General features: G+C 51.4%; 6 protein-coding genes across 6 annotated transcripts; 4 read left to right on the forward strand and 2 right to left on the reverse strand.

Annotated features, from left to right (window-relative positions):
• Positions 1 to 1,335: 1,335 nt before the first annotated feature.
• On the forward strand, positions 1,336 to 2,029 carry CTRU02_212800 (UVI-1 protein; the record flags this gene model as incomplete). The annotated part of the gene is made up of 3 exons (XM_036721365.1): positions 1,336 to 1,533; positions 1,603 to 1,848; positions 1,904 to 2,029. The coding sequence occupies 3 exons, from the start codon at positions 1,336 to 1,338 to the stop codon at positions 2,027 to 2,029; spliced, it is 570 nt and encodes a 189-aa protein (XP_036586534.1).
• A 1,417-nt stretch (positions 2,030 to 3,446) lies between these two features.
• Positions 3,447 to 4,805, reverse strand: CTRU02_212801 (Demethylsterigmatocystin 6-O-methyltransferase 8; the record flags this gene model as incomplete). Its single annotated transcript, XM_036721366.1, has 3 exons — positions 3,447 to 4,215; positions 4,281 to 4,531; positions 4,584 to 4,805. The coding sequence occupies 3 exons, from the start codon at positions 4,803 to 4,805 to the stop codon at positions 3,447 to 3,449; spliced, it is 1,242 nt and encodes a 413-aa protein (XP_036586535.1).
• A 165-nt stretch (positions 4,806 to 4,970) lies between these two features.
• CTRU02_212802 (reverse transcriptase domain protein) lies at positions 4,971 to 10,889 on the forward strand (the record flags this gene model as incomplete). Its single annotated transcript, XM_070205915.1, has 3 exons — positions 4,971 to 4,994; positions 5,487 to 7,553; positions 7,626 to 10,889. The coding sequence occupies 3 exons, from the start codon at positions 4,971 to 4,973 to the stop codon at positions 10,887 to 10,889; spliced, it is 5,355 nt and encodes a 1,784-aa protein (XP_070060308.1).
• A 1,442-nt stretch (positions 10,890 to 12,331) lies between these two features.
• Positions 12,332 to 13,448, forward strand: CTRU02_212803 (uncharacterized protein; the record flags this gene model as incomplete). The annotated part of the gene is made up of 4 exons (XM_036721368.1): positions 12,332 to 12,834; positions 12,893 to 12,957; positions 13,010 to 13,040; positions 13,097 to 13,448. The coding sequence occupies 4 exons, from the start codon at positions 12,332 to 12,334 to the stop codon at positions 13,446 to 13,448; spliced, it is 951 nt and encodes a 316-aa protein (XP_036586537.1).
• A 1,585-nt stretch (positions 13,449 to 15,033) lies between these two features.
• Positions 15,034 to 17,022, forward strand: CTRU02_212804 (WD40 domain protein beta propeller; the record flags this gene model as incomplete). Its single annotated transcript, XM_036721369.1, has 1 exon — positions 15,034 to 17,022. The coding sequence occupies one exon, from the start codon at positions 15,034 to 15,036 to the stop codon at positions 17,020 to 17,022; it is 1,989 nt and encodes a 662-aa protein (XP_036586538.1).
• Positions 17,023 to 18,646: 1,624 nt separating this feature from the next.
• CTRU02_212805 (uncharacterized protein) lies at positions 18,647 to 19,690 on the reverse strand (the record flags this gene model as incomplete). The annotated part of the gene is made up of 1 exon (XM_036721370.1): positions 18,647 to 19,690. One exon carries the CDS (start codon positions 19,688 to 19,690, stop codon positions 18,647 to 18,649), a length of 1,044 nt encoding a protein of 347 aa, XP_036586539.1.
• Between the last annotated feature and the right edge of the window lie 4,786 nt (positions 19,691 to 24,476).

Below are 24,476 nucleotides of genomic sequence, written 5' to 3' on the forward strand. Positions count from 1 at the left end.
GCCAAGGTATGTCACGAATGAGAACACCAATCCGGAGCTCAGAAAGGGGCATGCAACGGCGGGGCTGGCATAAACATTAAGTTCTTACTTCTTTGGGGTACTTTTTTCGACAGTTACACGACTGGAATGGATTGAATGAAGGTTGGGGGTCCTGTTTTGCGCGCCTCATAATTAGACCAACTTTTGTGGTTTGTGACATGGAGATCGTTCAGGTCCAGTTGGGTTGCTGTTGGGATTTAGATTGGCCCGTAACATGCCATGTGTATGGTCAGTGCTAAAGTGGCAAATACCATTGGGAGGGCTGCTAAATTTCTAAAATCACCGTCTAGTTCCAAGGAACTCAGACACTGTTTGCATACTTCTACGGTATGCTTGAATGAGGGGATTAGCTAGGTAAGTTGAGAAGCTTACTGCCAGCCGCCACTAACGAGAATAAGGGATCGGCGACCTCGGCGAACCGAATGTTGTGTCTTCCCTTGTCTTAGTGCGCGGGAAAGCCCGTCTTCGCCTCTTTTCTTGGCATCGGATTTTCCGAACCCCAATACGATGCTTACTAGACAGCTTGAGTAGGTTGTTGTCTTAGATTCGATACCCACATGAAAATATGACAGTGGTGTACTAGTTGCCGTATTTGGATAAGGTGGGGCTGAGCTGAAGCTTGGTGTTGTCTTTGGTCTTCGATTATACGCATCGTCGGTGCAGGTCTTGAGTCTCCCTTCCCTTTAGCCAGTAGACTAAGCTCAGAACTAACTACCTATGCTGCTGTCGTGAAAATACAATCACATGTCTTGGGGAATAAGCAAGCTCATAGCGGGGTATAACGCGATTCCACTCGCAGATCGCTACCTATTACAACACTTGGCATGTCTTACGAACTGAACGTTCGAGTTAGTTTTGGATGATGCGGTAAGAAATTGCTACTAAACAATTGAACAAAAACTTCACAAGTAAAGAAGCCCCAGTATTATTAACTCTTATACTATCAAATGGTACATGTATTTGTGCATGTAACCAAGAGAAAATATAAGTACCCTTTTATTAGTCAAATGCATAATATCCCTAGATATCTACTTGCAAACCTGACTTGTTTAGCTCGTGATGCTTGAGGCACTGCTAACCGGCTGTAGAAGCGGAAGCAAGGAGACATAGGAAGAAAGCTTGAGTGTTACATAACCAAACGATATTGTTGCATAAGTCTCAAGTATAAAGAGTATGACTTCGCCCGGTGTAAGTAAGCTCTTCTTCAGAAACCATCCTTTGGTCTTCACTTGCCTTCATCCTCTTAAGCCCTTGAACTCATCTTTAAACCAAGAAAATCCATCTCATACCTTCAATATGCGCTTCTCCATCCTCAAGCTTGCTGTTGCCGCACTGGCCGTCGGCACCGATTTCGTCCAGAGTGCAATTACTCCGGCCGAAATGGAGACCAACATCAAAATGTTGACCCAAAAGTCGCAAGCCCTGCAAGCACCTGCTCAGTCTATCTCACTTATCAACGGGCCACTGATTGTCGTCGGACTGGGACCATTCCCGGTAAGCGAGACGCTCTTGTTTAAACCTAACCTGTATATCCGTTAAACTGACACGAAAACTCGGCGATAGCAAATCATCGCCGGCTTCAGCGACATCATCGCCACTGTGACAGTGGCTTTAGCACAGATGCAGGGCTCAGCACCAGTTCCCGCTGGAGCCGCTAGTACCGCCATATTTAATGCTTTCCGCGAATTCGTTCGAGTCCACCAGGTGCTCCTCAACATCCTTATTGGCAAGGCCGGTTTATTCAATACGGTCCCTATCATTGGAGCACCTGTCGCAGGGATTTTGCGACAGCTTGAGGCCATCGTCGATGTGAGTGCGCCTACGGTTTAGATTATCAACTAAGTGAATTCTAACCTATTAAAAGACTGTTGCCTTGAGCATTATCGCTCTTGTGGAGAGCAGAGCCAACGACCTCCGGGATGAAGCTTCAAAGCTCTCTGGAACTATCACCATCGCTATCAACTCATACAATGGTCTCACCATTGGCTAAGCTGATATTGAACTGTCAAAATATCAAGAGAGCGATAATTCAGTCCGTCCTGATGGCTACTGTATGCTATCAGCAAGCTGGTGCGGGTTGTAAACGCGCGCCCGTTCAGCATTATCAACAACGTTGTTTTGAGATGGGGTTACTGCAGCAGTGCTTAAAATCACTCTTTTAGAACTTTAGGTCAATTTAATCCGTTGTTATGGCAGTTATAACTTGCTAAAGATCTAGAATGGTGAAATGCTGATTCTGTTTGTCGTTGACTACACAACCATTCTTCCGCCTCTAACATCAATTTCTGTTGTATTCTGGATGCGGGCGGCCCCTGCAAATACTTGTGAATGCCGGCTCGTTAAGAATAGGTAATAAAGGTATTTAAATGGTGGTGGATGCTCCGTTAAAAAATTGATACACGCTGCCCCAAATCTCTCAGCGAGTAATTTTGGATCAGTACTAACGGACTTGCCGTTTTTTGAACAGAGATACGAATCTCACTCGCTTCAAGCCCTGAAGTAGCAACGGAAGCGGTTGGCAAATACTCTGCGTTCGAGAGAGAGTCCGACTCGCCTCATCTATCATATCAAAGATCGATTGGCTGAATGATAGCAGTAAGAAGAATGGTCTGCAATGATTATGGGTGTTAAAAAGTGGGGGAGAGACTTTCCAAACAGATGGACAGCAATAGTTGGATGAGCTCAATCTATCGCAAAAATATGCCGGACTGTATGAAGTGTATGGTTGTCCAAAGTCCGTTCAAAAACAAAGGCCTGCACATTCGGTATACGAGACAAATCGCATCGGTATAGGGAGTTTTTACTCGGAAATGTTAATTGCATTCAGCACATTGCCATCGTTGTCGGCTTCATTCACTGCAGCCCCTGAGATATAATTTATATCCCAATAATGTTGGGGAAAAGACTGCATAGTAGTCATTGTAGAGATAACAGAACCAGTATGTTGTTAGAGATACTTCATTTTTGGGTACTTCGAAGGCTGGTGGCGCACTAATAATGGGAGGAGTCAAGCTTCACTAAATGAAAGAGTATCAAAGGCTGCCAGCTTTGGAGGTTTTCTGTTATTCAAAAGTTGCAACGGCTCTGTTAATCAATTCTGCTTTTTGAGGCCATGTTTCCCTAGGAGAATCCAGCTTGAGCTGCTAGTCATCCAAAATGCGTAATGAGAGTCTTGACTAGGTACGCCAGATAAAACAGCACACTCAGCTTCCGAATGACCAAGAGATGGGACATTAGCAACTAACAAAATGAAATAGCTTGTACTTTTTCATGGATATTTCAGGTACAAAGTAGGCGTTCATACATGATGACTATGTCCCAAAACCCCTTGAGCCGTCACTATCGCCGGATAAGCAACTGCCGCAAAAGAATGTATGATAACTCCTTTATTCGCAAGCCGCTCCACTTCAAGCCAACTCACACTCGATAAGACTTTCCACTCCCTCTCCCTTTGACCATGTTTTCACAATTCTAAGCCCCGCTGACTCTAGTAATTTGTACCACTGCTTCTCGGTCCTTTCCCTTGACGCGAAGATAGTCATCATAACCATATCAACTGCTGTCTCCTGCCAGTTGGCACCCGTCGGAGGTATGACATGCTCGTTAACCAGAAGTTTGCTATACCCTGGCTTCATCGCAGCAGTTACACGAGCGAGAATGTCCACACAAACTTCATCAGTCCAGTCGTGAAGAACAGAGTGTAAATAGTAAGCCCTTGCGCCCTTCACTGGCTGTTCGTTATGAAAGTTATAGTTCATTGTTTCAATTTTGGGGTCAAGATTCTGGACTTGTGAGATAACATGTGGTAGGTCCTGGAGAATATGGCGGCCAGGCGCTTCGGGGCGTTTACGGCAAAATTCGTCCAAGTCCTGGCCAATACCGCCACCGATGTCGACAATGAAAGCCGAGTCTGGAGAAGTATCCGCACCTTGAATAAGACGGTCGGCAACGGGGAAGAAGTCAGGATCCATCCATGACGCCCGGCCTTGTCTATAACCTGCCATGAAATTTTGGAACTCGCCATCGGGATAGTTCTTCTGTACATGCTCGAAGAAGTTGCTGTCCTTGCCGATGATGTCGTTTATGGGCCCCTCCGTTGGGTCGTTTGATATCTTCCACCCGTTTCTTTGGAGGTATGTAGGAAAGTTGGAAAACGTTGGCCAAACCCCGCCAAGCCTACACCATCATGTCAGAAGTTACATCTAGAGGTAAATTTGTAGGTGTGAATAAGGCATGCTTACACACAGGAGTACCCATCAGCAATGATGGGTAAGCTCAGTGACTTTGTGAAGTTGGTAGCTTCGTACTCGTTGCTTCTGATCTCTTTCAAGTAGCCCATCGCTGCAAGATGACGCATCAAGCGTGAAAGCACGTCTGGATCGAAGCGTAATGCAGAAGCAAGCTCATCAACGCTCTTAGGGCCAGGGCTGCGGGCCATGAATTTGAAGAGACCTGATTTAACCCCACTGGCAATTGCAAAGCACACGGCTGGCTAAAACATCGTGTAAGTTACTTTGCTCTCCCACACATGACAGCCTTCATACCTGCGCCCACAAGTGACTAATCATAGTTTCTCGTGGGGTTTCTAGAGCCTGAACCAATGACCGAGCCTCATGCAGAAGCTGCAGACGCTCATCATTGTTATCAAGGGATAAAGACTTGCTGAGAGCGGCAATACGGCTTGATAAATCAGCTACACTCTTGGCGTCATTAGGCTGGATTGCAACTGTGCCCTCAAAGGGAAGTTTTTCCGGAATCGAACCCATAATTAGAAGGCAGTGACTTTGGGCAAAAAATTGAAGATAGAACGTAGTGCAATGAGATTAATGCGTTGCATACGACAAGGGGAGAAGCACACATCCAGGAAAAAATTGAGAGTCACAAGTAATGCTTCATAATAGGGGCAGTTTATATACTCCCAGCTTCCCACAATGTCAGCCCGTGCCCTTCATCGTGTCAGTTGTAGCAGTTACCACGCATGAGAAGTGGCTCCTCGTGATCGCCAAGAGTCCAAGTGGGAAACTCATTTATTCAACGCATTTTCAACAGGCCCCTTCTGCGCTCAGCGGCTTAGCACCAACAACCAATGCCACCTTTGTTGGCTAGTTGTAGCAATAAACCCATGGCAGTCTGTGGGGCGCGGAATCTCGGATCGACGCCGCGTATCTGCCCTGGACACTGTTAGCTAATGAGCGCAACGGGTTGGTTCAGTTCATGTTTTGTCGTGCTGGCTCCGGGCCTCCGGACCCACTCTGCCGCGTCTCGGCCGCGAGGTCACGTGACCTCGCTCCAGCGACCGTATTCTTAAGCGTCCTTCGCTCCGCTCGCTCACTTAGAGAATACAAGCCGTTTTGTTCCTAGTTGATGCCGCCCGTGCCTGACGTCGGTCACCACAGTTATGAGCCCAGCTTACCACATCACCCCTTTCTACTGTTAACCAGACGAAGGGTTCGTGGCGGAACACCATCAACTCCTTACGGTCTTCACAAATTTCGCTTCAAACAGCAACTTCTACAACGAAGATATCGTCGCAGATATCTGTTCTCACGAGCACGACAAGGCTAACCTGCCGCCGGGACTTCCCCGTTTGGTACGACGCTCTCTACGCCGAAGCCGACGCAGCAGACGTCTGGGATCTCATAGACCCAGACGACACTACGTCTCCGTCAGACCCAAGAGAGGACGATGAAGAACTCTCGATCGAATCATGGATCACGCAGCAGAACGAAAAGCAGCGTAGAACCTATGATCGGAAGCGGAAAGCCTACGATTCGATTCTCCAGCATAGGGCAGAAGCGAGTGACGATACAGGGGAAGAACTCCAGGAGCCTGTAGCACAACCAACTCTCACGCAAAACACGCCCGGGATCTTTGAAAGATATACGAACTACCTCGCTTCAAAATCAGGCCGCGACGTCCTCAAAACTCGTCGGGAGCGGGACTTCGACTCTATTCAGCGTTGGGTTAAGGAAACGGTCGACAAGGACATCCTCTACGCTGCGAGATCGGAGATCCTAGCGAACAACCAACGTTCACTCCGTGCTCTTATTCAGTACCTTCGGAAACGCTACGCTCCAAGCGAATCAAGCAGTCAAACTACAGTTCGCGAAGAGTACCTTCTCCTCCTGGAAAAGGCCAACACAAGCGTAAACCCCCAGACCTGGCTAAGAGACTTCCATCGAGTACTGCTCCGCGCGCTTCGATTCAGAATACCGGAAAGCCAGGGAACGCTCGCTTCGAAAACTTTTCTTCGAGCGGTGGGACACCGTTTTGCCCCCTCCTGGGCGACCTCCGAGCTCACTGAAATTGTCAAAATGGAGCGCAAGGGGGACCGCATCCCTACTGTAAGTGAATACAGGGATATGCTGGAGGACTTGCTGTATGAGGACACCCTATACGACAAAAATCGGGGTAAAACAAGCGGTGTGTACGCTACCCTTGCCGGTCGCCCGAGCGAAGCAATCTCAGATGGAAAAAGCGGTTCGAAAGGAAAAGGCAAATCCGAAGCGTGCCCCTGCAACAAACCCCACAACGCAAACCCCCTGGAGTGCACCCGCGTGGAGTACGCCCTTACCGGGCGAATCAAGCCTTCCCAGGACAAACTATCGAGGGACGAGTGCAAGGAGATTCGAAAGCGTATCAATCAGTCCGAGAACTATGATCTCCGAGCCGAATTAGCTCGGAAAGGCTGGATCTGGGCGACGGAACCTCCCAGCTTCCGAAACCCAGCGCCGCCTCGCAATAGGTCGTCAGGAAATACCGGCTCTAAAGCGAAATCGCAGCAAGAGGAGAATGAGTCAGAGGTGACACTGAAGAGAAATATCCACGCAGTAACGATCAGCCGTGAACTTCTCCGGGAAATTTCGGACGACTTCGACTCGGACTACGACCAACCAAGCGTATTTGCAACCCCACTGACGGGACCCCATGTTCTGTCACGAAGCACGGTTCTCGACAACTGCGGAGCTACGCACCTTGTTAACAACCTTGACTTGCTTGAATCGTCTTCTATTAAAACGTGCATCGGCGACGAGAGAGTCGACTCAGGAACTGCTTCGTACCCAATCCTAGCAAAGGGAACGTGGATCTTGCCAAAAGCACTAAATGGCCCTGATGGAGACCTCACAGCAGACCTTACGCTCCATAACGTTGGATACGTAGAGAACTTTCACGTTAATATCGTTTCGGAAGTACTCCTCCGAAAGACAGGCATCTGGTACTCCGGATTGGATAACACACTTCGCCAGGGAACGTACAAAAACAGCGTGGTAGTCAAGCATCTTGTTAGGAAGATGAACATTACTTTCTTCGAATATAAGACCGGTTCCCAGTATATTGCTCAGAAGCGAATTACCTCGAGTAACGCAGGAATCGTGAACCATTTGGTGCTTGCACTACAGGATCCCGCTCGACTCTCGCTTCGTAAACCACCTGATAGGTATGATGACGCCTGGTTATGGCACCTTCGTTCGGGTCACCTCGCACCAGACGCACTAGAACGAATGGTGTCAAACGTGAGAGGAGTAAAGATAAAAGGACCCACGCGTCTGGAATGCGAATACTGCGCGACAGCGCACGCGAAATAGTTAATTTCGAGGCGAACCTCTGAACGGAAAGCAATTCGACCGTACTATAGGGTCTCATGGGATCTCTTCGACTACCCGACAAGCTTTGACAAGAACCGCTGGCTCTTAGTGATCAAAGACGAATATACCGGTCGTCTTTTCGCGTTTCCGCGCGTAAGTAAATCGCACACCTTCGTCTTCGACGCTCTCAGGCACTTCGAACGATGGGTCGCTCGCCAACGAGGCGTCACCCTGTGCAAGCTGAGACAAGACGTAGAACGCGCGGTAATTGCGATAAACGGAATAACTAAGTATCAACTTTGGGCCCAGCATAACGGGATTGAAATCGAAGAGACACCCCCCTACACCAAGGAACCCAATGGCGGAGGCGAACGAGCGGGCCAGGAATTAATAACCCGAGCGATAAAGATGCTCAGCGCAGCGGGCCTGCCAACTACTCTCTGGGTGGAAGCAGTCATGGCAGCCGCCTACCTGTACAATATGTCACCACGGAAGCGAAGAGCTTGGCTCTCACCAATTCAAGTCGAAGAGAGCTGGTTCCGACAGTATTTTCGCTGGTGGCAACCACAATACAGCGCGAGCCTCGCCCGCGACCTTCGCCCCCACTGGGGCTGGACGTACGCGTATGGGTGTAGGGCTTATCCCCTGAAAAAGGACCGCGAAGCGGATAGGAACAGACGTAACTTCAAGGTGGAACCGCGAGGACATATTGGATATCTGGTGGGCTACGTTATGGACGCTCACAACCTATACAGAGTCTGGATACCCTCGCTTGATCAAGTGATTATCACGCGAAACGTTACCTTTGACGAGACGAAGTTCTACTCGAAGGACGATGCAAAAGCTAGTTTACAAGCGGAGGTGGCCGAGACAGTCTCCACGGAGATCTCGGAACCTCCGGCTACGGCGAACCCAGGACTCCAATTCCTCAGACTCGCAAAACCAAGCGAACTCGTATTTTCACTTGAAGAGCAGCCCCTGCCACCTGCCTTCGCGCCGTCGACCGTAATCTCAGAAGAGACAACGGTAAAACGCTCCGCGGTTAACAGCCGACGCGAAGAGGGCCTGCTCACCCCGGAACCGACCCCTGAGCCGGCCGCAGCGCCGGAGGGGACGGACGGGCAAACGACCGGCCAACAAAGCTCCGAAGCGATGGACGCCGGCGTTCCCGACCCGGGGCACGAAGCCCTCTCTGAGGCGGTCGAAGACGTGATATACGTCAAGACCAACAACGAACCTCCACGAGAACCGGCCGTGGAGGCCGACTCGAGTAATGATCTCGGGGGTGACTCCCCAACTCACCCGGTGCGGCCACACTCGGATAATGGGAACGGGCGCGAACCCGAGATAAAGACCAAGCGGGTGTACAACCGCAAGGACTACGGCCAACAACAGGGCAAACCGAGACGATCACCTCGCTTCGCCCAACACTTCGCATTCCTACAAACGGAACGTAATTGGGAAACTTTCTTCTATACCTATATGCCTGATCAGCAGAAGGCTGTGGAGGAAGCGAACCAAGCCCACTATACGCTCCATTGCTTCGTCTTCGCGTCAATACACCAAGCGAAGCACTCCAGAGCGGTCACTCCACAGCGAGTGAAAATACACACAGATGAGCTTATAAAGCCCCCACGAACGTGGAAAAGTGTTGAAAAAATGCCGACCCACCTCCGAAACCTGTTTTACGAAGCGGCCCAAGCCGAGATAAGTAAATTAGAGGAGATGGACGCTTGGAAAATCATTGACGAACACGAAGCGTCTACGAAACCTATTCCTCTAAAGTGGGTGTTCACTTACAAGCTTGATCAAGACGGCTACCTCGACCGCTGCAAGGCACGAATTTGCGTCCGCGGCGACCTCCAGGCGAAGCATCCTCTCGAACAGACCTACGCAGCGACCCTCGCAGCAAGGACGTTTAGAGTAGCGATGGCGCTCGCGGCGGAATTCGACCTTGAAGTAGACCAATTCGACGTAGTCAATGCGTTTCTAAACGCAACAAGAGGACCGAACGACCCGCCTGTCGTCTGCTACCTACCAGACGGCTTCAAACAGAACGGGAAGTACGTCGAGCTCCGCCGTGCCTTATACGGGCTACGAGACGCTCCCCTCCTTTGGTATAAGGAGTTCTCATCAACGCTGCGGCGCCTGGGACTCAAGCCTGCAAGCGAAGACCCCTGTCTCTTCACTTCAAACGACAAGAAAGTGATGGTACTCTTCTACGTAGACGATATCCTCGTCTTATACCATAGGGACCACCGCGAAGCTGCTCAAAACGTTATAAACGGGGTGAAAGCCGAGTATGAACTCAAGGACCAAGGCCCTGTCGAGTGGTATCTAGGCATTCGCGTGATACGTGACCGTGAGAAGCGAACAATTAACCTCGCACACGACCAATATATCGAACGCGTAGCGAAGAAATTCAACCTTATCGACTCGATCGTGCCGCATACACCATTGCCATTCGTCCCGCTCCAGAAGAACACCGCTGAAGCGACCCCTGACCAGGTAAAGCAATACCAAGAGAAGGTCGGCTCAATTCTGTACACTGCGATCATGATTCGCCCCGACGTCGCCTTCGCTTGCGCTACACTCTCGAGGTTCCTAACGAACCCGTCTCTCGAACATCAGAAGGCCGCGAACCAAGTCATTAGATATCTTTATCACACTCGCTACCTTTCGCTCTGCTTCGGTAGCTCGGGGGGTGCAGGTGCCCAAGTTCTCCTAATTGCGGGCGACGCCTCGTTCGCAGACGACGAAGAGACGCGGCGTTCATCTCAAGGGTACATCATCTCACTGTTCGGCGGTCCCATTCAGTGGAAAGCCGCGAGACAGAATACCGTTACCACTTCTACTACAGAAGCGGAACTCCTTAGCCTCGAAAACACTGCTAAGGAGACCATCGCTCTCAAACGCTTATTTCGGGATATTGAACTAGACCTCGGAGACGTATGGAAGATCCATTGTGACAATCGCCAAACGATTCGCCTGGTAGTAGGCGACAAGGAACGCATCTCAACGCGCCTTCGCCACGTTGATATACAGAACATGTGGCTACGCCAAGAGTATGCCAAGAAGACGTTCGACGTGGTATATATGCCTACCGACGAGATGCCAGCAGACGGTCTCACAAAAGCACTCTCCCGAGCGAAGTTCGAACACTTCAGGGCACTTCTAAACCTACAAGACATTCGGGCACAAGTCACAAGAAGCGAAGAGAAACAGGTGCGCGCGAGCAATGCTGGCCCGGAGGCCGAAAGTTAAATTTTGACTTGGCCCCTGGCCAGGAAGCATGATACGCTCCCAAAGGAGCAAAAGCAAGCGTACTTACGCCCCGTAGGGCGGGCTCTTTTAACGACCTCGGAGGGAGGCCGCGTACGTGTCCATCAGGACGTTGTACGCGGGGAGAACAGCCGCCGGCAAGTGTCCTCCAACAAGGCTGTCAATGGCAGCACGGAGACCAGCCGCTTCGGCCACGGCCGGAACCGCTGCAGAAGAGTCAACGGGCAGAGGAAATAATAACTGATGGGCAACCCACGTTGTGGGCCAATCAGAAGGCAGGATTTTCAGAAAATTCAACTGGCAATAATAAGAGGCAAGTACGACGGTTGAATAAAGGAAAGTGCGATTATTGCGCCAGGCGGCGCGCAAGGGCGAATTTCGCCATATTCACATCACTTCGAGCACAAAGACCGAGGCGAATACAACAACACCTCTCTTTTGTTATATATATATATTCACAAGAGGCTCTGAATAGCCTCATAATCTTGTATCTAGGCGATAGTAGCGATATGGCCTCGAGGCGCGGTTTTCCAGACGACTACGCGCCGTCTGGGGGGGTGTGTCGTGCTGGCTCCGGGCCTCCGGACCCACTCTGCCGCGTCTCGGCCGCGAGGTCACGTGACCTCGCTCCAGCGACCGTATTCTTAAGCGTCCTTCGCTCCGCTCGCTCACTTAGAGAATACAAGCCGTTTTGTTCCTAGTTGATGCCGCCCGTGCCTGACGTCGGTCACCACATGTTTGCTATCCCGGACAGAAAAGGCACCAACTTCTGCATTTGACCTTTGCACCAAAACAAATGGTCTGATCTCTGGATCTCTGTAATTACTAGTTGGATATCGCGGCTAGAAAAAGAAAAAACAATAATCCAAAGATGGATGTTTCGGTTAGGATTTGATGAATGTAACATGCAGGGCTTTGATCTTGGGGTTTGTTCATTCTTTTCGCTCCATCCTGGGACTTGAATATGGATCTAGATTTCACAGCCCCCTGTTACTCAAGGTGTAAATCTTTTCTCAATACTGTTATCACATCCTATCATTCGCCTTCATCTTTCATCTACCCTTTTGTTCATTTTTCATCTTTGAGCAGGGCTTAACGGCGCCATCTATGAGTAAATTGTCATCATGTCAGCTACAACATCATGGGAGACTGAAAATAAGGGGCCTGCTTCTCTCTTCATCATCATTTCCGTTACGGTTCTCAGCACTATATTCACCGCAGCGAGGCTATTTGTTAGAGGCAAGATTCTTCGAAAAGTGTACTTGGATGACTACTTAATGGTCGCATCTGTAGTAAGTCATTCATTCAAAGGACAAAGTTCTTACTCCGCTGGCAAATATGAGACGGGATTTTGATTTAATTGTTCGTCACAGCTCTGCAGTTGGGTGAGCGTTGCAACTGCCATTGTCGCTGTAAACTACGGTATGGGCCTTCATTTTGATTTGCTTTCTCTGGAACAGAAGCAAGGAGCAATATTCTGGACCATGGTGGGTTTTCCTGCCGGTGTAATGTCGTTTGGTCTACCCAAAGTCGCCGTTGTAGCTCTTCTCACGAAAATTCTGAACCCGAGCCCATGGCATAGAAGGCTGCTTTGGGGCCTGTCTCTTTTCTGCCTGCTCAACCTAACCGCCAACATGGTTCTCCTCTTTACTCATTGTTTGCCCACACGTTCGCTATGGGACTTTTCAGTCACAGGAAGGTGTTTAAGCAAGTGGACTCTGGTTTCATTTGCCATTTACTCAGGAGGTATCTTAGCCAACATCCTACATCATCAGGCAGGACAACAGCACGCTTACTTGAACACAATATCTTTCGGTGCTTTTGTCGATGCATACCTCGCCGTGTATCCTTCTGTGGTACTTTCAAAGCTGCAGATGAGCCTGAAGAAGAAAATTGCTTTGAGCGTTGCGCTTGGCATTGGATCAATGTGAGGGGCCGACCGTTTTGCCTTTTTAGAAATGTGGACTACGCTAACCTATGGATAGCTCAACTATTGTAGCAATATACAAATGCACTCGAGTCCCAAGTCTTGCGAGTCAAGACTTCACGTGTATGTCACAAAGCTTTATTGGGGCATCAATAGCTAACGCATGCTGAACTAGATGATACTGCAGACCTAGTCATATGGACAATGTAAGTGACGTAACACGATTCCAAAAAGTTTTCCGCACTTACAAACTTCTGTACAGTGTCGAAGGAGGCACAATGATTATAGCTGCGTGCATTCCTGTTCTCCAGCCTCTGAGTGACCTTGTCTTTGGCAAGCGCATTTTCGGCTCAGGAAATGGTAGACGAACGTATGAGAACTACGGTTCTGGTCCGGGTGGCCAGTTGAAATCCGAACCCATTGAGCTTTCCCGTTCTCACAAACCCCGAAGGCGAACGCAAAGACAAGTGGATGAGATAAGTATCGACGATGCTGACACTATGGCTACAACGGCGGTGGCCAAGGGGAGCCAAGAAAGCATCCTCGAGCAGCACAATTTCAAGGAAAAGATTGTGAGAACTGATGTATTCAGCATCAGGGTTGAACCAAGGTAATAACCTAAACAAGTTTGACCTTTGTTGGTGTTGAGCGAGTCCTCTAGGCCAACGAAATAGCAATGTTACATAAAGTGACCAAAGAGCACAGAACAGCGAATATGTTAATATGCGCGTCAGGGGCATTTCAGCGTCGGACTTGGATGAAGCTGTGTCCACCTTAATCGTGTAAAACGTAAAGATTTTCTTGCATTCATTGGTAGCCTTCGATAAACGTCCGGCTGCATCCCACGTGACTGCATTCGAAGTTTTATTTTAAAGGCAGAGTCTTGCCTTCTCTAACAAGGCTGCTGTCACGGGACAGGTTAGCAGGCTTCCAAGATTCTCAACTGCCTCGCAACCCAATGTGAAAATTGGAGATAATTATTGATTCCAGTCTCTTCTCACGTAGTAGCTTCGATGTTACAGTTTCTGCGATCTGCTCTACGACGATCTTGACGACATAGATCCAAAAGAATGAAGAAAGTGATCAAATGCAGGCTGTTTCCAGTCAGAGATACAATATTGGTTGTTTAGCCGTGATTAAACCTATATACCTCAGCCAACTCTTAAACTGGATCGTAGCCGCATCTGTGTTGTCACTGTGAATTTCGTTGTCTTTCCATCATGACTTTCAGATTTTGGCTAGAGTATGGCATTTTCTACAGACAAACCCGTAACGTTACGTGAGTTGAAATTTACGGCTGGTAACTGTGATTCAACCTGTCAAGTCCAATATACAATTACCACATTATGTGAAGTGGCATCTCCGGGGCCGGTGTCCTTATTCCGACCGAGGTCGTACGTTGAAAGGGGCCGGGTTCTTCGCCACATCTACTACTGAAACGAGCACCTCCTTTCACCTCCCGACCAAGCAGGGATCATTCGATCTTGTACGATGGGTACTGATTGAAAAGAAGAGCCAGATTCAACGTCACAGAGCGCAGTTACACGGGTAACGCACAGAAATGACTTTTGATTATCTTCGCATCACCCCCGCAGTTACGTCCGCCATCTCTCACCACAGCCTCCCAAACCGAAAAATTTCTTCATCGGACTTCGGAACGACGACGAAAGAAGGGATGGAAAATCACTAATTCGCCATTGGGTCCCGAAAACAACCTTCCCCATGCGGTCTTTTTAATCAAGCAACATTAGGAAACGGCTCTGCCACGGACACTAATGGGACCTATCCGAGTTGCAGTGGGGCTGATGCGATCGAATGACAGCATAGCTCAAGGTTCATGGGTATAACTTCCATCGGAGCTAACTGTCTAAACAAGCTCTTGAACGCCCCTGTTTTCCCACGTTGCCAAGACACTAAACGGCATCAGATAGCGGAAAACGGCAATTGAGCGGGAAGGAAGCGTAGTAATGTGATGGGCACCAATAGGGCTCTTTGGAGATCTGGGCTCGGCTGTCGATCTCCAGAACCCTTGCTGCGCAGGAACGGTATGCCATCGTCGGAATTGCGCCTCGGCGAAGCAACAGTGCTCGAGAAGCACAGATACAAATACAAGATGGTAGGGCGTAACTACCAGCCCAGCTCTCCTCGCCACTCCAGCCTCTTCCTATCCATCTCGTTCCCTCTCCGAGGCTGCCCAGCATGCGGTCGTCAATCCTCCCCTTCCTCGCCCTCACCACGGGCTTGACCGTCGCGCGCCATGCCCACCAGATGCGAGCAGACTTCAACATCGCGGACCTCCCACAAGCCCACTCTGCCCGAGGCCTCCCTGCCGCAGACGGCAAGAAGGGTGTTCTCCTGATGAACCGCATCGGGCCCTCGTCGTCGGAACTGTACATTGCCAACGAGGACGGCACAAACGAGCGCAAGCTTTTAGGCAACTCCTCCTCCTTTGAGTACCACGCCTCCTTCTCGCCGGATGGTCAATGGGTCACATTCACAACGGAGCGCAATGGCGACGGTAACTCCGACCTCTACCGCTGCCGCTTCTCCGCCGTAGCAAACGGCACCTGCGCAGACCTGGAGAAACTCGTCGCCACGCCCTCTGTCGAGGACGCCGGCGCGCTGTCCCCCGACGGCACCAAGCTCGCCTACGTCTCGACAGAGAACGGCTACAAGACCAACGTCTGGGTTCTGGACCTAGCAACCGGCGAGAGACGGAACCTCACCAACACGGCCGAGGTCGCCGGCGACACCCTGAAGCCAGACGGCTACTTCCGCCCAAGCTGGTCTCCCGATGGCCGATGGATCGCATTCGCCTCGGACCGGAACACGGAATGGCGCGGCCACGGCAACGGCACAGGCTGGGAACACACGCAAGAGCTCTCCGTCTACGTCATCCGCCCCGACGGCACCGGTTTCCGCCAGCTGGCCACGAAACCCGGATACTGCCTCGGCTCGCCCAAGTGGTCGCCCGACGGCACGCGCGTGGTGTACTACGAGATAACGACGGAGGACACATGGAACGCCCATCGTCCCGAGTCGGTCGCGAGCGTCGCATCGGCCATCGTCTCGGTGGACTTGGAGACCGGAGCGGACCGCGTCGAGCACGCTTCCGGCGCGGGCCTCAAGATGTTCCCGCAGTGGCTGGAGACCACAACCGCCGCCGACGACGACGATGGCGCAGGTAACAACAACATCGCCTACCTGATCAAGGGCAACGACGACGAAGGGTACAACTACACGTCCGGCGCCACGCCGGCCGTCAAGGCAGCCATCCGGTCGCCGGCGTGGTCTCCCGACGGCAAGCTCGTCGTCTACGAGAAAGTAGGCTTCACGGCGCGGCCGATGGAGAAACCGCTCTACAGCTGGGACGACGACTGGGAATACCGCCACACCGACGTCTTCCCCCAGCTGTCGCTCCAAGGCCGCCTGGTGATGACGCAGAAGCAGCTCGGCAACTCCTCCATCGTGTCGATGAACCCGGACGGCACCGACCTCAAACTCGTCTTCGACTCCTACTCCACCGGCGAGCTCGACGCCGCCCTCGTCGCAAAGGGCCTGGCCGGCGCCTTCCAGCCGTCCTGGTCGTCCGACGGGGGGTGGGTCGTCTTCGGCCTGGGCTCGTGGTTCCAGTCCCGCGCGACCGGCAAAGCCCGCGTCTACCGCGCCGCCTCCGACGGCACCTTTTACGAGGCCCTGACGGACGGCACGGTCCACTCCGGGTTCCCCAGCTACTCGCCCGACGGGAACAGCGTCGTCTTCCGCGAGTGGGGCGTCCGCTACGGCCTGCGCGTCGTCGACCTCTCGACGCGACGGGTGCGCTCGCTGACCAACGCGACGGATAACCTGCCGTTCTGGTCGCCCGACGGCGAGCGCATCGTCTTCACGCGCAAGACGAGCTCGACCAACTTTGACGTCTGCACCATCCGCCCCGACGGCACCGACCTGCGCGTCCTCACGTCCAGCGGCGCCAACGACGCCCACGCCGTCTGGACCGCAGACGGGCGCATCATGTACTCGAGCGGCATGTACGGCTTCCGCGACGAGGCGGCCGTCTACGACCAGACATTCCAGCCGTACGGGCAGATCATGGTCATGGATGCCGACGGGTCCAACAAGCGCATGTTGACGGATAGTTTGTGGGAGGACTCGATGCCTTTGTACGTGCCGAACGAGTTTTTGGTGTAAGGAGGATGATGATGATGATGATGATGATGATGATGGTGAAAGCAAGGGTGGTGGTAGGTAGAATCAGTCGTTTAAAAAAAATGACTCTTAATACATATTGTAGATACATACACTTGCAAAACTTTCTTCCTTGTCCTGCAAGACTATTAGGAATGGCTTTTCACTCTGTGACGGGGATGCTTCGAAAAAAAAGAACTAACCCGTGCCTAACCCGTGCTTGTTGTCATCGACACTCCCCTGTCGCATTCTCGGATACCCCGAGAGCATGTTGTAGAAACAAGGTTAAGCGAGAGAGTGGCGTCGAGCGCTTAAGGAGGGCCAACCCCGAATGACGCGCTCATCAACCGTTCCCGGACCAACCCGACATTTAGACTTCGATCCTACCTACGTAGTAGTCGCGTTGATTTACTCACAACACGTCAAACACCCACGGGCAAGTCAAGTCACAGTAATCATAAAGACACAATCAGTGGGACGAAACAGTCAAGAGTTCCATTCTTTGAGCTAGAACTAGCCGCCCAAGCCTAGAATACCCAGAAGCCGCCGTTCGCCAAAAATGGGGAGGTCTTTTTTTTTGTTGTTGGTCAAATCCATTTTCGAATTTCTCCTCTGCTCTTCCTCATGCCCCAAAGACATAGTGCTCCATAGCCGATTTAAAAAAGATGACGATATCAGCGAGCCAAGCATCCCCTGTTTTGCGTCCTCCATTCCTTTCGCGTCCTGTGTTGTGAGAGAGTTTGCCAAAGGTCCCTGTGGGCCTCCTAACTCTTCCAGTCCGTCGATACGCAAAATGTGCGTCTTTTATTTCGTGCCATGGTGACATGGTTATCCATAATGTCTTCTTCAACCCCCGTGGTATTAAATAGGTGAACGAGAAGGGCGTAATGCAGCGGCTGGCGAGGTGAAGCTCGTCCAGCCTAGATGTGTTGTGTTCCTCCACAGTTGTTGAAGTGGGGAAATGCAGATGTAATAAAAAAAACAAAACAAAGGGTATGTGCAAAATGAGGTATACGCATGAATGGGAGAGAAACGAAGTGGGAGCAGTGGTGTCAGGCCAGCCTTGTCCAACCTGTCATCGGGCCTCACTCCGCCCAGCATCCGTGTCGGATGGCAACCGATCGAGGACGCCAAAAGCCGCAGGTGTTGGTCTTGCTGCGTCGGCGTCTGCTCATGTGATTACCAGGACGAGACACCAGGTTCCGGAAGTAAAGACGATGAATGTCCCAAATGGCCAGCTGGCCAAATGTCGTAATCTGTCACATGTCGACAGAAGTATGTGTAGGGGTATCCTCCAATAGAGCCGTGATCATAATGCAAAGTGGTGCCCAATGCCACAATGATTGCCCTTCGCGCGAGGGCGTGGTTTGTCGTTTCAATGCCAGGACGCCGAACCCAGAAAAATGTAGAACCACCGTGTCAAAAGGAGAGAGGTGAGTTGTGAAGCAGAGCGCGCCGGCTCCATCACAAAAGTCATGACACGGGATCCTTGGCCCAGCCAACCCGGCCCAACCAATCCGAACCCAATCAAAAAAGGGGGATGATGCTTTTCTTTCTTCATCAGTCAAAATAGACCGACAGCACAGCGTAATTCCCATCCCCAACGCCGTGCTATGCAAAAGTGGTATTATACAGAACCCAGTCGCAGGAGAGCCTCAACCGCCTCACGCTCTTGAGCGTCAGACGTGGCCCCCAGCGCCGAGAAGTCGAAGGGCAAAGGTTGATGCGAACGGGCCATGCCGGTCGAGACGGATCGCAGACCTCCAGAAGTATATACACCGTTGGAGAGGAAGCTGCGTCCGACCGACTGCGCAGCGGCGTTGGAATAGGACTCGGCGCGGAGAGCAGCAGCTCCCATGGCGGCCCAGTCCTCGTCATCGGTGGCGTCCTCGGGATCATCGTTCATGTCGATGTCGTCATCATCCGGAGCCTCGGAGCAGGAGGCGGATGCCGAGCCATCCAGGGACATCTTGTCCGCTTCGTTCTCCATCATCATGGCGTCCCGATCGTCATGGGAGAAGACGATGGAGTCGTCGCCGTTACTGGAGGAGGCTACGTTCAGGCGAGAGCGCCCGCCGTTCTTGGTAATAGGAATGCCGGAGCGGTAGTCTGCGGGAGGTGAAGTCCGCGCTGGCTGGCCGCGCCGCCGGGCATCCCATCGTCCCCAGCCCACCTTTTCAAACTCTACATCACCGTCTACTCCGCCACCCTCACCTCCGCGACCCTCCAGGGCTCCAACCACCAACCGGCGCGCCTTTGTCGGGGGGATTCCTGCGAAACCCGGCACCGACGTTGTCAGGTAGCCCATGATGTGGCGGATGGCCAGAGGGCCGTGGTTGAGGAGGATCTCTGGGAGGTGATGCTTAGCCAGCAGGGTGGTACTGATAGAACCTGTGGTGTCAAACGAGGGCGATCGCGACGCCTCTCGCCGGGCCTCGCTGTCATGCAGGTCCAAGTCTGAATCTATAGGCTCGAGCTTGGCCTTCTGGAGTTGGGCCTTGAGGCCGTGAGGTGGCAGGGCGGGAGAGATGGAGTTTGGAGGGGTGGGGAGGGCTTGAGATCGTGTCACAGTCGTCGCAGGGACACTCCGAGCCGCTACAACAGTTAAGTTGTCTCGGCTCATGTCGGAGGCCTGGTGGATATCGCGAGCAGCAGCTGCCATGGTCGCCATGATGTCGTTTAGACGTGTCTGATGCTTCTAGACGTGTCTGCGACAGTCAGTAAATGAAAGTAATAGTTTCTGAGGCGGACCAGCAGGCAACGAAGGCGATGCGACAAATGTTTGGGGAGGGAGACCACACGAGGGGCAAAATGTGGTGATATTTCGGTGGTGGTGTTGAGTCACCAGGGGGGGGATAGGATGACGGGTGGTAGGGTTAATGTTGACGTACTGCTAGAAGCGGAAGGGATGCGTGCAAGTGTGGAACTTTGCGGGTAGGCAAAGGGTCGACTGGTCGGCTAATGACTATGGCAGATCAAGGCTGGCAGAGCTGTTGCGATTATCTTGACTGTGACAAGAGAATCTCGTCAGTATGATTGTATGATTCCTTGTGGTGTTGTTTTTGCGTTAAAGAAAGAAGAAGGGAAAGGAAAGGAGTGGGAGGGTGAGAAGAGGCGATGGCAGGGCTAAAGTAAAGGAACGGCAACGGATACGGATGGGAGAGCAACGAGTGACAGACTGACAATGGATGACTGCAAGAGAGCGACACACACACACACTTACCACACACACACCATTTGCGACAGGACAGACGAGGTACATCTGGAGAGATGAGGTACTTGGGGTACATGACGAGACCTGGGGCACCAGAAGAGACGGCGGCGGGGGGGAGAGGTACCCACGGCACCGGACGGATGCAACCCAGGGCAGAGCCGGGATGGAGGTATCTAAGGCGTACCTACTGACTCCGCTTGAGTACTGGGTAGTCTACTATAGTGACAAGGCAGAGAGGTCTGGGAAGACCTACCTACTCAGGAAGAGAAGAGGAGGTGCGATACGTCAACCGAGGACGCTGTACACAAGTGCTGCAGTGCAGCTTGGCTCGTACTTTCCTGGCAATGAGGTGACTCTAAGGCGCAAGCCCCAGGCTGCAGCAAGCACCGAAATCACCCAAACCAACAGGGCCAGGCAAGACGGGCATCAGCGAAAAGGCCGAACAAAGAGCGCGTCGCTGGGCAAGCAAAGCAAAAGGTAGACAAAAAGCAGGCACCCAGGGCGTGTGAGTTGACCACGGGTATCGAGGCATTGGTGGCCAGGTGGTGACAATCTGTGGCTGCGACTGAGGAAGAGAGAGAGAGACCGAGAAGTGGCTATCCCTGTCCCGACCACCATACATAGTAAAAAAGGAGTCCCCAGCAAGGAGTAGGTGCAGCTGACTTTTAGGGCCACCCCTCCCCTCTCTTTAAGGGGAGTAAGCCTGTGTGCTTGGACAGTGGTGGCCTTGGCCCCCTACATAGTAGTAGTGTGAGAATGATGAGTCCAAAGTGGACGGGAATAGCTAAGCTGATGGTGACAAGGTCCAGGCATCATCTCACAGTGTGTGTGCGTGTGTCTGTCTAGCCACGCCTTGAAATAGAGACGGCGCGTTGAAATGGGTGTATGCAGTTGGCCTTTGCGAGGACATGTCGCGCATTCTTTTCGCATTTGTCTAGAAAGTGTTGGAAAGTCTTAGGACCAAGTTTGCAGGTGATCTAGACTCTAAAACTTTGGTCTATTCGATTCCTTGGTTCTTGTGTATCTACGTAGTTGGTTGGGGGGGCTTTTTTTTTTTTTTTTGGGGTTTTTTTTGGTCTGTGTAATGTGTGCGAAATGCCTCATGCAAAGGAGAAAAGAGGCCGGGAATGGATTATGACGAGCGAGTCCCCTTCATCCCGCTCAATGTTGTCTAAGACATATCCGCCTGGAAATGCTCATGGAAAGGGGTGGACGGGGACGGACATGAAGAAAGAGAAACTGCGCCTGCCTTGATTGACACGGACACACAGATGGTTTCTGCACGAAATTGCAGTGCCGGACGGCCGGTTCATTGAGCCACCCCTGCCCTTTTTGTTTTTTTTGTTCTTTTTACTATTGATTTTCATCTTTGCTGCTGCTGACCGTCCTATAGACGCAGCCAGGTCTTTCATTTTGGGGTGAGGCCCATCATTGCTTTTTCTTCTTTCGGGGTTCCTTCATTCCTCTGGGCACAGAGTGAAAGGGGGGTGTGGTTTATTTTCTTGTTCTGAGAAATTTCTCATCTCGCCAAAGAAGGAGACAAGAAAGAAAAATTTCATTGACGAGAAATCTCGATCTTCTAGTTGATCAAAGCTTTTTCATTTTCTTCTGTCTGCCCCTTTTGCAACAGTAAATTCGCAAATTTCAAAATTTTGGACCAAATTTGCAACACGTACCAAAATAAAAATAACAAAAAATTTACAAGGAGAGAGTGTGATTTGAGAGGTCTTCGTTGCCCTGGTTGTTTACAAGGTCCCTGGTCAACCGGCCGGCCGGCGCGCGGTCTGGGAAAATGAACCACGATGAAAAGAAGTGTGTCGGCGATTGATGACGACACTGTCGCATTCTCCAGCTTGAGCGGCCCCCTTGCCCCCAAGCCAAGTGGAGAGCTGTAGGAGTGTGCGTGAGTGAGAAATAGAGAGTGAATACCCAGTAGCATCAGCTGCGGCAGTAGCTTCAGACACCGGCGGTCCTGCGCGCGCGGAAACACTTTGTTACTCCCCGCTGGAAAGCAGCAGATGCTTGCTTGCTTGCTTGACCTGACCTCTGGACCAGGACCGCGGTTACGTCTCTACTTTAGCATGCTTGGACAAGGGGTGGGGGTGTTGCTGGCTAGCGGACCAGGGCGCCCTGATGGACGGGTCACGGGACATGGGTTGACCGACAAAGGGAGCGGGTACGAACATTGGAAATGACTGACAACGACGATGGTTTCCTTGGACATATGATATTGGCGTCGTTGTGGGTGGGTGTGTGTGTGCGATTTGTATAATAAGCTTGGGGGTTTCCAACCCTACTATATCATAAGACGACCAAAAAAAAAAAAAAAAAAAAAAAAAAGCAAAACACCATTCAAGGGGTGTTTTGATCGACGTAGTAGAAATGAAGTTTGTTCATGAATCGAGTTTGTGTTATCGACGGTGGAGTCACGGGAAGGGGGGAGGAAACTGAAAATGGAAACAGGACATTTTAGGGAACTCTGGCATACTACGTAGTAAAGGGGGTTGGAAGGGCAGGAGTCGTGTCAACCCAAGGATGAAAGTTTCACAGCCTTCTTTCCTGTGCCTTGGCTTCTCTGCCATCTCCGACAGATTGGTAAGCTTTACAACTCTCGGCAGCCGCGTGCCTACATGCGGTGGTTGAAAGAGTTAATGCCATGGACGGTTCCATGTCGGGGGCATCGCTGGAACACCTAAGTTTCGCTAGGTCCCATGATGACTCTTTGCCCTAAGAAGTTTTCCTAAAGAGATGAACGATTTTATTTTGGAGTTTCGTCGAAACCATGCTTTACAGGGAAGAGTCATCATGCTACTGCAAGTCTGTCACCCGCAACCCGTCCTTTTTCGATGCGTGCTACTCTGGAGTCCGGCCGTTTTATTTTCTTAACTTACTACATAGTAGAGGTTCACCTTACCTCATCCTTGGATAAAGAGGGGGGACCCCGACAGACCGAAAGAGCAAAGGGCCTAGAAGTTCCCTTCTTAGCCGAAAATCATGAGTGGGTAACCGCAATTACGGAAGCCCACGGGTGGTGTTCCCCCCGTCCCAGAAAACTGTTGTTCCTTCTATTGACCCTATCGGCAGTCCGGGGAAAGCAACGAGTGGGAACTTCGTTTCAGCGACCCAGCTGGCCACGGGGGGGGGGGGGGGGGGGGGGGGGGGGCACACTACCTTACACCGCGATGTGGGCACATGGGCACACGTCGCGCGGGCTTCAATACCCATGAGCCATGCCGCCATGGGCCATGGGTAAGGTACTTTAAGACTACCTGCGGCGGTCAGTATTAAGCTGAGGAGACACAGAGAGAGAGGACCCGTAAAATGGAGACCACGACGACCGGTGGCCGGCAAGTTGGGGACAATCCGCGACGACCTATGAGCTCCGCCATGTGGATTGTTTGGAGGACGTGGGTTGTTGCTGGGAAGCAGTTGCGAAAGTGTTACGATGTGGAATTGTTTGACACGAAAAGTGGTTTGTGTGTGTGTGTGTGTGTGTGTGTGTGTGTGTGTGTGTATCGTGACCTACCCTAATCAAAAACGCATTCAATGACGGACATTTTCAGGCGTCAAGGAGCAGCAACAAACAAGGGTTTGATAACATGTCAAGATGTTGAAAAAGAAAGAAGAAGAAAAAACCAAGGGGGGTTGTTAGTTATCGTGTCACCTTTTCCCCTTACTCATCAGTGATCAACCAGCTGGAAATATACCCCAAAAGATGGACGAATATCTTTGGAGTAACAGCTTACACACATATACATACATGCATACATTAGATCAAAAGAGATGCTGGCTCAGGTTTGTTTGACTGATACCCACATAGAGACACATAGAGACAAAAAGGGACTCACTCAGCCAGCCTTCAAGCACACAAATGAATCTCCGTCCGGAAATGGAATCAAAGGCTCAAAGCACGGCGAGCCTAGAGTTTTGGGGGAAGGGGGGGGGTCTCGTTTGCGACACACTGTGTACATGCCTGTGGGGTGAGCAACGTGAGGTAAGGCAAGGCAAGGGGATCTAGACTCACCCCAGGCGCGGGCGTGGTCTGGGAATCCAAGTATGGGGCCGGAACTAACCCATCGCACTTATTAAGTTTGCGCCGTTGACAGATACGTATCGTCAAAGTACCTGGCTGTACGTCTCGCCCTACCCTCGCACTCCACTGTAAAGATACACAAAACTGGAAGCGCACAATATCTCTACGCCCACACAACACACACACACGCGCGCACACATGGCCAGTAAT

Source organism: Colletotrichum truncatum (assembly GCF_014235925.2).
Source record: "Colletotrichum truncatum strain CMES1059 chromosome Unknown Contig_0009, whole genome shotgun sequence".
NCBI lineage: Eukaryota > Fungi > Ascomycota > Sordariomycetes > Glomerellales > Glomerellaceae > Colletotrichum > Colletotrichum truncatum.